The following is a 15,691-nucleotide window of genomic DNA, read 5'->3' on the forward strand; positions in this document are numbered from 1 at the left end:
CAACATTTACTGTTCCAAAGAGCACTGTTTATGACAACTCCACTGAACAGGGTGAATCCATCTGCCCCACTATTAGTCCATAGCTAAGAATGGAGCAGATAAACGCCAAACTTTCAGTCTGAGTTCACTGATTAAAGATCAAGTCTGAGACCATCTGCTGAGCTACAATAATCTGTCAGGATGTTAGAAATCCTGACACTGAGAAACAGTCAACAAAGATCTTTCAGAAGAAAACTACATTAAGTAATTCTGTGGCATCACTACAATGATAGAGCCATTTCCAGGAGGCTACTTAGAATAACCACAAAGTATTTAGGAATATTCTAAAAACACAGAAGCACAAGATTATATTTGTGAAATATAATATGTTCTTACAAGCACATGAGCAATAATAAAATAGTCTATGAAAAGAAACTCTTAATTACACTAGGCAGAGCATAAATATTGCATTTCAAAATGCCTTATCCAATTTCCTGTTTGTAAACAAACTGCCAGTGTGAATAGTTGGATGGCACTGAAACTGCAGGCAATCTTAGGGCTACAAGAATGCTTATACATTTGTCACATCCCTGCAGCAGAAGAATTGTTTACCTTTCCAAATTGTACTAAAAAACTACATATGGATACTAAATTGGAAAAGTAAAATCATCTTAATACTTCAGAAAAACAAAGGCTAACCAAAATTATCAAAAAATAATGACTTAATTACTAATTCATCAAAAGGCATTGCACAAGTCTGACCTTTAAAATCAAAATAGGTGTTGCTTCTGTGCTGCTGGGATCAATTTCTGTATCTTTACCAGCATAGCAGATTGATGCATTATTATCAAGGCAGATAAAAAGCAGCAGCTTGGAATCATTCTGAACTGCCTGACTCATAAATGGCTACCATGAAGTAAATTTCAATTTGAAAGCTTTTCTATTATGAAGGTTTTTAAAAAACTTGTTCTCATTTTGAAACTCTTCTTGAAACCAGTTATTTTTAAACACACATAGGATTCTCTGCTTTGGAAACAGAATAGCTGTGAAAAGCTTATTTAGACACAAAATCATCACCAACAGCCAAGCCATGGGTACTCATTTACCAGTTTTCAAAATTATGGGTATTATACTTGAAAAACTTAATTCACAGAGACTTTGTTATTGCAAGGAGTAAATTCCTTTTCACATACACTGCATTGAAATTTGATTTTTTTTTCCCTACAAATCCAAAGCACCTCAGAGGTGGTAAGAACCACATGAGCAAGTAGTAATTTCCATTACTTCAATTCCATAGAATATTTTTCTTGGTAGAAGCAAAAAGGAGACAGATATGGGCTGTGCACATAAATCAGAAGAACTAAGTAAGATCTTGAACCATTAACTACAAATATACAGTAGCTATAAGAATTATCAAAAACCTACATTGAACTTCCCCCTCACCTAAAATATACATCCTTCATTACAACTGAAAAATTAAAGGATGCAAGAATATCTTATGTTACTCTAAAACTCATATATTTGTTTTCTTACCAGGTCTGCTTGATAAAGGGAAGACAATGAGCATTGGCATTATGCTCAGAATAGATTCTAGCAGGCACCCATATTCCTGAAGGATAAGGGAGTTACCTTTTCTAAAAATTAACTTAACTTCCTCCTAGAAAGATTCAAATTTACCTCTCTCTTGACTGTGATGAGAAGAAAAAAATTCCACACAGTTGTTGAATGAAATAGAATTAGGTAAAAAGCAAAAATCCCTGTTTACAGATAGTATAGATATGTGTCATATTTTGTTTATTAAGCTTACACTAAAAGTTTCTCACTTGTTTAGGAGTGAGGAAGAAGTTGTGATCTCTCAATGTCATAGACTGGATGATATCATGAGTATCACACGTGACAAGGTGGCTCATTCCCTGGGAAGTAGAGCACAGCAAACCACTGACAGCTTTATCAATTTCCTTATCTGGCATTCCAGGTTATCTTTGAGGCCCCAGGCTCTAGAGAACAGCAGCCTTCTGAAGCACCAAATGTCTCCACAGAGAGTAGCTGAATATTAAAATCCACTTTTGCATTGCTATCATGATGTGCCTGATATTCAGGGCTTGTAACTTATACAGATCTAGAGTATCATTAACAAAAGCACCCAACTTATTCAAGCTTTGTCTTCTAATTTCAATTCATCTTTCACAAAAATTTTTAGATGTTGACAGCATGAGATAAATAAGACCATCTTCATGGTTCATCTTTCTCTTTGGAAGCACATTAACACAACGTGACAAAAAGGATGAACCACAATTTCTTGATGCAGGTAGAGGCTTATGGCAGTACAAACATGTTTCTTCTCCAGAATACTGAGCAGTTATTGAAAAGGCAGCAGGAACAGACCCAGGTCACAGCAACAAACCTCTCATACAGCATCCATCAGCCCACTGAAACAAAAGAAGGGGAGGATATGGAAGTGCTAATACAAGCCATGTGAGAAACTGGGATGAGGACCTAAAGACTATCATATGTACCAAAAACAAACGGAAAAACAATAATCATAGATGATAGATCTGAAAAATTAGTAAAACCTCTATATTATACAAAAACCTACTGTGTTTTAAAGAATTAGTCAAAATGTTTCATTTCTCATCTATCTGTACTTGACATAGAGTTCAATATATTTAAGAAAACAATGCATATCATATCAAACTGATGGCAACTGAGATATCAGAGGAAAATGTCCACATTGTAGTTTTTTGACTTTTCTGTTTGTGTGCGTTGTTTTATTCTCCTTGGTTGTTATGTTGCTTATTTTTATGAATAGGTTCTGCATGAAAAAACTTCCGTGTGCTTCATAAGTTTATTAAATAAGTGATTAGGAGTAAACTCAGTGAGTGGAAAGTGTATGTATTTGGGCAATGATCACATTTCAGAAGGAAGTAATTCTCAGCCTGAGGTTGGAAGTCACATTAAACCAATTAGAGTAACCATTATGTAAATGGCAGGTCCTGTGCTGCTTGGCACAGCACTAGTCAGTGGATTTATCAGGAAAGATTAGACTTCATGAAGCACAGTTCAGCTAAGTCATAGCTGAGGGGCATGACAACTGACAAACTACACTTGAGTCATCTAGCCATGAAGGTAAAAAGGATTTTAAAAAAAAGCAAACTAGATATAGTGCAACACACAAACAATAGTGTAGACTTTCTATTTAAGTCATAGAAACTCTACTGCTTAAAAAATTTAGAATAAATTTAAAGCAGAAATTAGGAAAGACATGGCGGTTTGGAAAGAAAGAGAAAAGGGGTTAATTATTCAGCCTCATTAAATTTTTCATCAGAAGCAGCAAACTATCATAGCTTGAGCATTTTCTTTTTCATTGGAGTGCTTTTTAATATTGACATCCAACCAATTATGTTCAAACTAATTCCCAGAATGCTGTGAGACCGTAGCTACTTTCAGAAGTTTTTCCACATTAATGAACTGTATTATTTTTTTATTAGAAGCTCCAGTATGCTCTGAGACATACAAAGTGGAGAACAGAAAACCACCCTGAATAGAACATATTCTCCAAAAAGTCTTTGGCTTTCTTAATGAATTTCTCTCTTCAGGGAGTCTTCTTCATCTTTACTTTAAAAATTCAAAACCAAAAGCAGCACTTCTACTTCAAGTGGACTCCTCCTTTATAACCAATTGCAGCAAAATATGTGAACTCTGTGCCTAAGCTCCAGACAAAGGTGAAATTACAGAACACAGAAGATTTATATATCTTTTTATTTGACATGATATCTCTTATGGTCTACATTCCAATTTATATATTTGGGGTTGTTTCATTGTTTTTTCAGATATGCCCGACTAGATTAAACTACTTTAATAACATTTGAAGATTTAATAAGCCTTAGCTAATGATAGCTTGTTTCTTTTTTACATACTCTCAATGAAAAAAAAAACAGTTAACAAAAAGGCATTGTATTATCTGATTCATTACACAGCAAGCAGGGCATCTTTTTTATGGCTTCTTAATATATTTTGTCTTTTCTTTCCAAAATAACTCTCTCTGGTAATATTTGCATAAAATGTGATGAATGCCTGTCCTAAAGGGGAGTGAAATTGCAACGCAGAATTGCATTAGCAACTAATATAGGCATGACAAGACTGAAAACTAATTCTTTATTCTTCCCTTTAACATTTTCTTTTTAATTAAACTGCACTTTTTCTTCATCTCACCCTCTCCTTAAACCTATATTTTGTTAAAAAACACCTGCCTGTAGTTGTGCTACTTATCACTCTCATGGGATTATATACAGAATGTATTCCATACATAGAAATAAATAAATAAATAAAACCAAATAATAGTAACATCAACAAGAAGTTTCTGGATAGCAGTGTGTTATACTGTCTGAGAAACAACATACTTAGAAAGACATGGGCTTATATACAGAAAAGTGCCTTTAATGAGCTAAACCTGCAAATTCACAAGGCACATTCACAACCTTTGTAAAAGACACATAAGTTACTTTACAAGCAAATTATCTACCATTTTTCTTAAAATGGCTTACACCAAACAATAGCATCTACATGTGAACAGCAATATGTCATTTCCTCTGAGACACAGGTTCAATGGTTTGTCTCTTTCTAGTCTCCAAATAATACTCTTACCAGTATGAGAAAACCCATTTCTTAAATGAGAGCGATGAAGACATTATGTAAGCAACAGATTGTTCAAGAGACTTTTTTCTGCATGCATGGCAGGAATTTTTAGTTCACTGAATTGTCACTCCATTTCTATCCATCAATTTCCTTTTACATGTGAGGCTTTAGCAAAATATACCTATTTTAAATACCTACTTCTGCATCCAAAAAGTAAAATCTTTATTGCCCAATTTGGCTTCTGGGGACCCTGACCCTTAAACTATTACTTTCCTGTTAAGAGAGAAACTAAGCAGTATACAGCTCAAAAGAAACTATGAAGCATGTAATCTAGAAAATTCAGAGACTTCAAGAGAAGGCATTCACTACATCACATCCTCAGAGCAATAAAATTAATTTCTTGCAGAGTTAAGATAAAAAAAGGCAAAAAGTGATACTTGCTCAAAAAACAAGTTGTACTGTAGTTTTACAACAAACTCACAATTTTAAATTTACTGTTATCACGTGTAATTGGCAGTACACCTGGTAGAATAGCTCAAATCTGTACTGTGACAAAAGCGCCAAGACTCAGTTATAATCAGTACATGTGCTCATCACCTGGAGTTCTTCCATAAAGCTTTTAAAGTAGATTTAACATAGAGGGGAAGAAAATATCAATCACCTATACAAATCTGTCATGAAATGTACTTTGTGAAGTTTCAGAGAGCACAGACAATAACATTTTCCTGCAGCTCCCTACAATGACATGAAGTACAGCACAGAAAATAACCTGAATTTCCTGGCTTTATGGTTCAGGTACCCAAACTACTCTCAAGGTGTTGACATCTATATATCAAGTTGAAATATGGAGAGTCATGAGTCATTCATCTATGTCAAGTTAAAGACTACAAACCTTCCTTACATGCTCTGTCACTTTATCACTCTTCCTCCTCTTCCTTTCATTGTCTCCTGCATGGCACCAAACACACCTTACAGGAACGAGTCAGTCTTTCTAAATGCTGCCATCTAAAAAGCAATGCTGACTGTGAACTTCATTTAGGATTACAAAAACAAACAAATAAATAAGCAAAAAAAAAAGCTGTTTCAATGACAGCCTTCAAAGTATAGCTCTTAAAAATTGCAAGCTCAGCAGCCATGTCATTCACCCTCTTCCTCTAACCCCAGAATTATTTGTCTGAAAACCACAGGAAAATTAAATCAAGCAAAAAATTCCTCACAACGTGTATTTGATTAAACCACCGGTAGAACACTGAAAAAGAAGCAAAATTTTACACAACACAAGTGATCTTTTAGGATAATCAAGCACATTCATATGAAATTCAAAACAAGTTTTGCTACTTGCAAGAAGAAGGCATGACTGCTATATCTGAATGCAGAAATGCTAAGTAACTTTTACAAACACGCCTCTTCTCCTAATATCTTCCCCCAACAACGAATTTTGGAACTATCACACAGAGAATTAGCTTTCCAAGGTTTTTTATTATGTTATTTTCTTATGAAAACAATTCTCTCCTCCAGTATCCTCTAGTATGGCATCTTGATATCAGCTATTTGAACTACTTGATGTTATTTGGATGCTCATTTAGAATGTTAATAAATTATCTTCAGATCTTTGTAAACAGCATCTTTAACAAGTCATAGTTATGTTGTTTTGCATAAAGCTGTGGAACATGGAACACCAGCAAATGAAGATAATTCAGTTGGGCTAGGCATTGTACAAACAGAAGTCATTATAAAACAATCTCTCTCTGTTCCGTTAAAGAAATAGAGATTTCTCTAATGGCTCAGTGGTAAAATAGCTATTCCCCAGCACACATAAGGAGAGTTATACCATTGTTCACCAATAAAACATTCCATTTTGCATGATACAGGAGGTAGAAAGTAATAATGTCCCTCATTAAGAAATTTCTTATTGGATTAGTGGATGTCATCAATCTTAAAAATGTTTGTCTCACTACATCAGAAACCCTTTCCAATTAGTACCCTCAAACTCTCTATATAATACACACTGCGAGGAGTGGTCACACAATCTCTTTCCCCCTCAAAGTACCTATGGAAATCTCTCACTGGTATTTGGACATTGGAAAGCTTGCTTTCTAGCAACATCATTCACAAGGGATCATACAAGACACCTCCACTTGAGCCACTCAATAAGGCCTGCATCTCATGGCACTCCTCCCCTGAATCCATGCAAACACACCAGATTTTCCCTCTCTACTCCACGGACATGAAACTGCCAAAACAATCTTGGCAATGCTCACAAAGTACAGAAAGCAATTTAAAAACCTCCAGCTATTGTGGTCTACTGATGACTTTGAGCAATGTCAGCAGCACCAAAACTCAGAGTGCTAATTAATGCTGAGAACGTGCTGATTGCTACAAAAAATGGCTGTTGGATTTTGTTTGAAATTCCAGACACTGATAAGTTTAACACTGTACAGCACTCATATGAAAATGGTAAGCATTGGGATTTCCCAGGGGAGAATAATTTGTGCTAGCAGTAACAAAAGTGCTTGCATTTAATTTGACTAAGTTTTAGTATCTACATAGTACAGTTATTTAAATTGTGATTATTTAGGAAAACTTTTACCCAATAATATGAATCCTTAGGATTTCTCTATATGGTTCTCTCTTCTAATTATTCCATTACTTTAGTGACTCCATATATTTTTCTGCCTTACTAGACAGAAACAGACATAAGAAGAAAGAAGCCATAAATAGAACCTAAGCGAGTGCTACTGTTGCCTCCCACTGTGGGCTCTGTCAGCCCATCATCTTCTCTTGTGGTGCTACACAAACCCACCAGATCTTAAACTTCTGTTACTGACAATTTTAACATATCTCTACCCACCTAAGGAACCCACCACTTTTTTCAGCTTCGCTAGTCTATGAAAGAGAAACAGAGATTTTGACTGGACATGCATCCAGAAAAAAGGTCAATCTGTCCTGTTACAAAGAGATGACTTGTTTGTGAAGAGACCACAGAAGAATAGAATAAAAAAAGACACGTGAATCCAGGACATTTCAATAAACAGGATAAATATATGTATTTTCCTTTACCCCAGAAATTACTTACAATACAAAGTGTAATGCACAACTTAATTTATACCATAGAAAATTTTAACTCAAAATATTGATTCTTAACTTGTCTTTGATAATACTGTACTCTCTATTATGGGAATTGGGCATTCTGTTAAATCTGGAGTTACTGTGTTAAAAGATACACACTTCTGTTATCTGAACTCGGTGGACACACAGGATAAAAAAATGACATCAAGTGAAATAGGGAACTGTAAAGTTAAACCCTGGTCTATAAGGTATTAAAAAACCTGAATTAATTCAACATTGGATCCCAGCCTGCAGAATAAAACCCATAGCTTTTGAGGCATTCTCCTATTCCAGCATCCCTATGAGCTGAGGGATTGAGCTGATCCAGTTAGCATAAGCACTTCAGGGCACTTGCTAAAAACAATCCAGACATCCTCTGCTACCAGTACAACATTACCAACTACCATTTTTGACTTTTCTGACAGCTTCAAAATGCCATCCTCCAAGTGAAATCAACCATTACCCTAGCATATAGTACTTGTTTATCTTAACTAGAGGTTTATAATATCAGCCACACTTTTCTATTTTCCTACTTCAAATATGGCAAAGTAGATGCATAAGAAAAAGAATTTCACAGCACAACATTTTTATCCAAACATTTAAATATTTACTTTGATTTTGTTAAATAACGACAGAATACTAAACAACATTTATAAATAATTTCCTTAAAGAACCCATTTTCTGCATCTCTGCCAAATATTCTGTTGCCAGGCTGCACTACAAGTCTTTTGCATTAATCAAAGACTTAACACATGCTTTGCAAAATTTCTTTTGAATAAAATATCTGAAAGGGTATTTTATAAATGAGGGCAAAGAGCAACAGTGATGAACATGCCTAATGAAAATGAATATGTCCTTATTCAAGACCCACATAGACAAGCCCTATTTGACAACAAAATCAGATTTAACTGTGAGATGACAGCAAAGAGTGTGGTTGCTTAGATGCACATAACAGAGTGCAATAAAAGTGATAAATTCTAATTAATATGAATTTATGCAGTGTATGTGTAACCAACACTTAATCAGATTCTATCCTAGAGGATCATTTATATTTAGCAGTAATATTTCTTTAGCACATTTTGCTTGAATAATTTTTATTCTTTGAAAAGGTGATGAAATACAGTTTTTCTTAATATTCTTTTTATCTTATTCTGTAACTGAAGACCAGAGAATCAAAAAGATGAATCCCCCCAAACACCTTTTACAATCAATGACAGTTTAAAAATCTTGACAGACCTCTCTCCTCAAGGATATGCAGGCACCAGCTGAAGTTCACCATGCCATAACTAGGGCTTAATTTTCCCTTGAAGAGGTCCTCACTGCCCTCTTTCATCATCATATGTGAATTCCCTTCCTGACAATTAGGCCTCAAGATAAAACATCTTTTAGTTTTAGCATTTAGCATTTTCCCTAGCATCTAATCCTCCTCTTCAGATCATTTCTGCATAATCTCTTTAAAATCAGGATTTTCCCATTTACTGACACAGGCTTACCTGTCTTCAGTCTCAAGGTGCAATTATTGCAAGGAGTCTTTACTCAGGTTTTAAAAACAAACAAAAAAAAATTTAAAAAATAAATCACAAAAAACCCCAAACAAACAAAAAAAAAAAAAAAGAAGAAATACTGGAACAAATGGGGGAGTTTCACCTATGTAATGGAACAGCTCAAGATGACACAGCCCTTGGAAGGCTTGCTTTAATCAGAGGTTTGGTTAGGTAATTTTTCTCTTTCCCTCTTCCCTTCTGATAATTCCTGTCAGTGTGTATTTAGATACAATTTGAAATGCCTGCTGGATTGCCAGTCCTAGGAAGGACTTCTGTCCTCCTCAGGCATTAATATGAGATAGGAACACTCAATGCAGTGAAAATAGGACAGTCCTGGGGTCATACAGAGGGAAAATAAAACAGACTTTTAATTCTGTGATTTTATGGATTTTAGGCACCAAAGATGTTAGAAGAGGAATTTCAGAACTGTTGAAAATTCCACTTTTGAAACCAAACTATTTTTAAACTAGATTTGGCTCTTAGAATGTAAAACCTTAGGGATGCAATTGTGCAGATGGTGCATTTTCTGCTCTCTATGGGTAAGTAGGAAACCAAGAGGTTGAAAATCAGAAGAGTATTGAGACCAAAGTTCATATCAAGCAGTGAAGTGAGATTTGGTTACAAGATCCCAAAGTAACACCTTGAAACAGAAAACATTTGTTTATAGGCTCTGGAACTAGGAGGCCTTTGTGTAACCCTCTTGCCAAGGTAATGGAACAAGAATAAATCACATACAGATACTGTTTGAAAAAGATCAAAAAGTGATTAAAAAGAGCTCTTGCCTGCGGAGTTTACAACACCCCTCTGTCCCCAGTAGAAACCACCTGGCCCCTGGTTTCACTCCAGGCCTCCTTTACCCCAAAATACTATGATATTCTGTATGTTGCCCACACACATTATTGCCTTTGCTCTAATTCTTGACTGCATCAAAGATTGAGCAAGTTATCATCCAAGGACCAATTCTCATCTAGGTGACACAACATAAGCAGGAAAATACAGATACTTAATTGCTCTCTTCAGGAAACAATGCCTTTTTCCTCCTTCCACTTTAATTTTAAAACAGCGCTGTTACCCACAGAAAGCCCATTTCAAGTTCTACCCTTGTTAAAAACAAGGGAAAAAGTCAAACTGCAATTGTTATACCAATAACCAGTCTCAGTATCAACAGTTGCACATATCTCAAATAATTCTGCAAAGCTACACCAATCTATACTATCTGAGATCTGATCAAGTCTTCAAAACAAATAATGCTGGAAAAGGCACTGCCTCCTGGATTTTTGTCTCATGACTTCTTTTGTTACAGAAATATTAATCCAATGCTGCATCTTCCACTTCAAAAGTGTTATGTGCACCATTTCAAGCTGTTGGAAGATACAATTTTAATGTGATCAAACCTTGCTGATTTTGCGCATTCTTCAGTAATTAATCTGCATATAATATATATAAATATATATATATCTATCTCATAGTAACTGTAGGCAAGCATAACACCCAACACTGACAGCACATCACAGATCAACATGTAAATTCATTTTACAAAAACATATCAAAGAGAGGGTAGAAAGAAGTAAGAGACTTCTGATGGGGCAAGAAGCACCTATGCTTAGTCAGTTATGTACAGGAATGGTAAATATATGTCCTGCATGATGACATGAGAGACTAAGAAAAATATGTATGTTCATGTAAAGGGAAAAAAGTGACAACTTCATGGGTATCTTCATTTAAGAATCAGCAGTCATCACATGGGTCACTGCAAAACTTACAGATACAACAAGATCTTAGCCTATGGTGGGCAGTATCACAACATCATAAGGTGTCTTTGAATATGAAAATCACAGAATGGGTGAGGCTGGAAGGCACCACAGTGGGTCATCTGGTCCAACCTCCCCACCTAAACAGGGTCATCCCAGAGCACACAGGACAGGATTGCATCCAGACAGTTCTTGAATATCTCGTGAGGGAGACTCCACAGCCCCCCTGGACAGTCTGTTCCAGTGTATGGTCACCTGCACAGTAAAGAAATTCCTCCTTGTATTCCGATGGAACTCCCTGTACATCAGTTTCTGCCCATTGCCTCTTGTTTTATTGTTTGGCAACACTGAGAAGAGCCTTCTTCCAGTCTTGACAACTCCCCTTCAGATTAAATTCAATAATATTCGGCAAAATTCTAAAGCAAATCATAAAAGTTAAGGTAGAATAAAAATGGCATTTGAGAAACTCACAGAAGTTCAGTGCTGCTGTGTAGAACCTGAAGCAAACAACTGGTCATTGCAAATGAAATCAGAGAAAGAAAATTATTGATGAACAAAACATGCCATTAAACATCTTTTCAACAAAAATAGTTCAACACTTGGCAGTCTGTGTCAGCCCCACACCAATATAATCACCAGTCTCCAGTTTCACAACTTCTCTTCCATGAGTGGCTAAAAGTTGCTGCTGTCTAGCTCAGATCATCAACCAGATCCACTCCATGACTCAACACTGGGAATCTTGCTGTTTCATCACTTTACTTAATTTATGTTTAAAAACCACGATGGCTTTCCCAGTGACCACACAAAATGAACCAACTATGTATTCGTAACTGAATAAAATGCATACACCAGGTCTGCACAGAATGGAATGAGAAAGTTTGGTGAGAAACCTAGTTCACTCACTTGAAGCTACAATCAACTGTGCTCAGTAAAATGTGATTCAAAACTCTGAAGGTCCATTAAACACACCAGAACATCAAATAGCCATTCTCTCAAGAGATCAAAAAAAGTAACAAAAGCCAATATTTCAAAGCAGTTTCAGCTGGAGCAGTAAAAATGACTCAGTGATGGCACCCATATCACAGGATGGGTGGAAATTAGAGAAGGGACCTCTGGAGATAACTTTTAGCTCAACTTCCCTGCTCAAAGCAATTATTCACTACATTGTATATGTTGAATCAAAGATAACTAAACCCCCAAACGGTTAAAGTGAGTATTGGAATAACCTCAGATTTTTATGGCAGTAGACTGGAGGATGGTAGTAATCAGGAAATCAGGTCCTCTGAGAGTTTTTCATGGATTGAAAGCAAACACTTGAAATTTGAATTAGAACACTCCTCCCCTCTTTCCAACAAAACAACAACAAAAAAAAAACCCCTTCAAACCTCATAAACATAAGAAAACATAAAAAGAAAACTATTATTATATAAAACAAAGCATGCCTCAACTCAAACCTCATAGTCATTGCACATTATTGTCAAGGGCATCCTTAAGAAAACATAATGCAGTAAAGCAGTATAGAAGACACAGAGTAGACATTATTTCATAAACCTTTAGAAATAAAAACAAGACAGATGCAAGTCATGAACAGCACTTAGAAAAGCTGATGACAGACTAAATTCAATACCAAAATAGCATGGTTCTCAAAAAATGGACACAAGAGGTCCCAAAAGGCCTATAATCCAGCTAATTGCCTTGACAAAGTCTCAGCCACATTCTCCTGACCTCTCTCATTCACAGAGGGAGAAGGAAAATATCATCTGAAGTGCATGAGCTCACTACTGTTCAGTTTTGGTTTTCTCTCTGATACTTTAGCTGACCTCTGTACCTCCCATACTACATGTCACTTCAGACCACTGACCAGCAATTCTTCCAGTTCACTTTCTAGATCCTCCCACGACTGGAGGGAGGGAAAACAAAAGAATTCAATACACAGCTGAGAAAAAGAGCAGAAAAATTTAATTTGGAGCCAAACAGAGATGCAGTGTCTTATTCACTGCATCTTGCCTTTCATCATCTGAAAAGAGCCACTCTTGTTTTTCATTACTTGTTTTTCATCTTGTTTCCATTTCATCACTGATGTTACGGCTGCAATATTTCTTACTGTAGGCAAAACAGGGGAGAGATGTCACAGAAGAAAAGATGAAGGGAAGAGCTAGCTCTTCATCAGACGAAGTAATTGGATCATACCTGTCCTACACAAAAGTTTCTTAAGAGCAGTCTTTGCCAGGAAGGGAGAAAGGGGGTGAAGACAAAAGCCAACACAGTTTCCTTGGTGCTGGTTTAGCTGACATTACTTCAGAGCACGTGTACCATGTGCAAAGTAAGGGGAGTTAAGTCCATAGCAAACTGATTGCATGTGTTCTAAAGTAGTAGTTCACTAGAATTATTATTATCCTCAAACTGTTTTAATATTTTTAAATACAATCCATTACACTGTTAAATGGAGACATAATAAAATGCTGGAGAGTTTATTCTGCTGATGCCTAGCAACTTAGGGTAAATGTGAAATGCTTTATGAAAATGTTATATTATTACTGTGCCTTTCCATAAACCTGTGCATATATATCACCTCTTTTTAAGTGTGTGTTGAACATTTACAGATCTGTAATGGAACTGTAAATTGTTTTTAATTTGTCAACAGTTTAAAGGAAAAAAAAGGTCACTGTCGTTGTGTAACCCATCTTGCAGTCAGAAGTGAAAGTTGCAAAGGATTTTCCCTTCTTCATATTTCTCTTTCTAGTGTTATTGGAAAGCTTGTCTTCTTGTTTAAATGAATTTCCTTTTAATCTCCTCCCTGAGCAGCTGGATAGATGGAGCCTCTTAAAAAATTCAGGATATCACTGTAATTGTAAATTGATCTGCTTCTGTGGCAGAAAGCAGTGTCCCTCCATCTAGGAAAGAGACTGTCTTCTCCAAGTTATTTTTCAGACAAATGATTAATTTGCAATCTCCCCTATTATTGTATTAGCCTTTAATGAAAAAACACTTTTTCAACAAATCTACTACTTTTTGGACTGTTTTGTTCCTGGCAACATACAGGAAAATAAGCTAACTGCCAAAGCCAATGTGAAATATTTCCCAGTCAGAAATTTTTAAATTTTCTAAATGAGAGTTTGATTCTACTTACATATGAACTGCAACTCTATCAAGACAACTAAAATGCACATATTCATCACTGCTTAAGTCCTGAATTAATGTAATATATTAATAGACACAGGAAAATTCCCCACTGATTTTTAATGCAGAGTTAAGGTTGAAACACTGTTATGACTATGCAATCTTTAAAGCAGACACGTAACTCATTAGGATCAAAGTAGGGGAAATTATCCATCTACTGTGGTGCTGAATCCACATAGCCTATTTGCCTTTGGCTCTTTGGTTATGAGATCTGGCATCACTTGGATTATTTCACCTAATCCATCATTAGCTTTCACGTGTCCTATATACCGTGGAATAAACCTAAATTTAACAAACCCATCTCCCCATCAATTACCACACTGAATATATTACATGTCAGCACAGGACACAAAGATTAGATGTGCTGAATCACATCTTTCTTTGTGAAAATTCAATATGTTTAGAGCACTTTTAACGATGCTGACTCCAATTGTAATAATTGTTCCTTCTCATTGATGACAGGCACTAATGCTCTAACCTTTATGTACAACACAGAGCTGCTAAACAGAATTAAAAATATATAAGAGATCCCAGTAACAGTGCCACAGACTAAAATGTGGAGTTTTTTAATTGTAATATTTGCCTGGATGGTGGAATCCTGTAAGATGACCTATTTTCCCCCTATAATCCTGCCAGTAAACATTAGTTATTTTAGATTAACTTTCTCCCTCCACATACACAAAGCACACAAAAAGGTCACTACTTACAACAAAAACTCAACACGCTGCTGTTGCGATATCACAGCACCCTGACTTACCGGTCTTCCACAAATACACGGATGAAGTTTGAAATTCACTTTGCGCACGAGTGTCCCAGCTTGCCAGCAGCAGCAGCAGCAGCATCAGCCCGAGAGCTGCCCCGCAGCGGGCGGGCACGGCAGGAGCCCCCGGCCCGCGGCGGCGGGGAGCGCTCCCCTCGCTCAGCCCCATGCCGCCCGCAGCCGCCTCCGACACCCGCAGCACCGCCACCAAACCTTCCTCACACGATCCGCCCCTCCTCAGAATTTCCTCGCGGGGAGAAAGGGACCGCAAAGCTCTCTCCCGCCGCTGTGCATGGCAGTCGGAAAGGAAAAGCTGTTTAACACCAGGGAACAATAGAGTCCTCGCTGGCTCCGGCTGCTGCTGCTGCAGCAGCTCCTCGTGCCGGTATGGTCGCTGCTCCACGCTCTTCCATTCAGCGCTTATAGCAGTTTTCCATCAGCTAAAAGCGAGACAGCTGTCCGCAGGGGGCTCCAGCTGACTGAGCAGGTTATCTTGCTCTGGGAGGCAGCAGCAGTCATTTACACCAGCTGGAGAGAGTGAGAGACAGAGAATCAGGGATGAGGAGGAACACAAATAGCCCAGCGCTCTAATCTCAGTGCAGAGAGTGACTGCAAAAGGCTGGCTTCCCAGACACGTCTCTCCCCGGAATATCCCAAATGATACACACTAAGAAGAAAAGAAGAAATCATCATCAGACATACTTCAGAAACACAAATCATCCAACCAGAACAGA

At 36.9% G+C, this 15,691-nt stretch overlaps 1 protein-coding gene across 1 annotated transcript in view; it reads right to left on the bottom strand.

Moving 5' to 3' along the window:
* The window catches only part of THSD7A (thrombospondin type 1 domain containing 7A), a 188,871-nt gene extending 173,498 nt beyond the window's left edge, over window positions 1-15,373 (bottom strand). The window contains exon 1 of the mRNA XM_066553941.1: window positions 14,955-15,373. Within this exon, the coding sequence (XP_066410038.1) occupies window positions 14,955-15,126 (172 nt within the window). The 5' untranslated portion in view covers window positions 15,127-15,373. The remainder of the gene's footprint in view (window positions 1-14,954) is intronic.
* Window positions 15,374-15,691: the final 318 nt, after the last annotated feature.

Source organism: Molothrus aeneus, chromosome 1 (assembly GCF_037042795.1).
Source record: "Molothrus aeneus isolate 106 chromosome 1, BPBGC_Maene_1.0, whole genome shotgun sequence".
Classification (NCBI taxonomy): Eukaryota; Metazoa; Chordata; class Aves; order Passeriformes; family Icteridae; genus Molothrus; species Molothrus aeneus.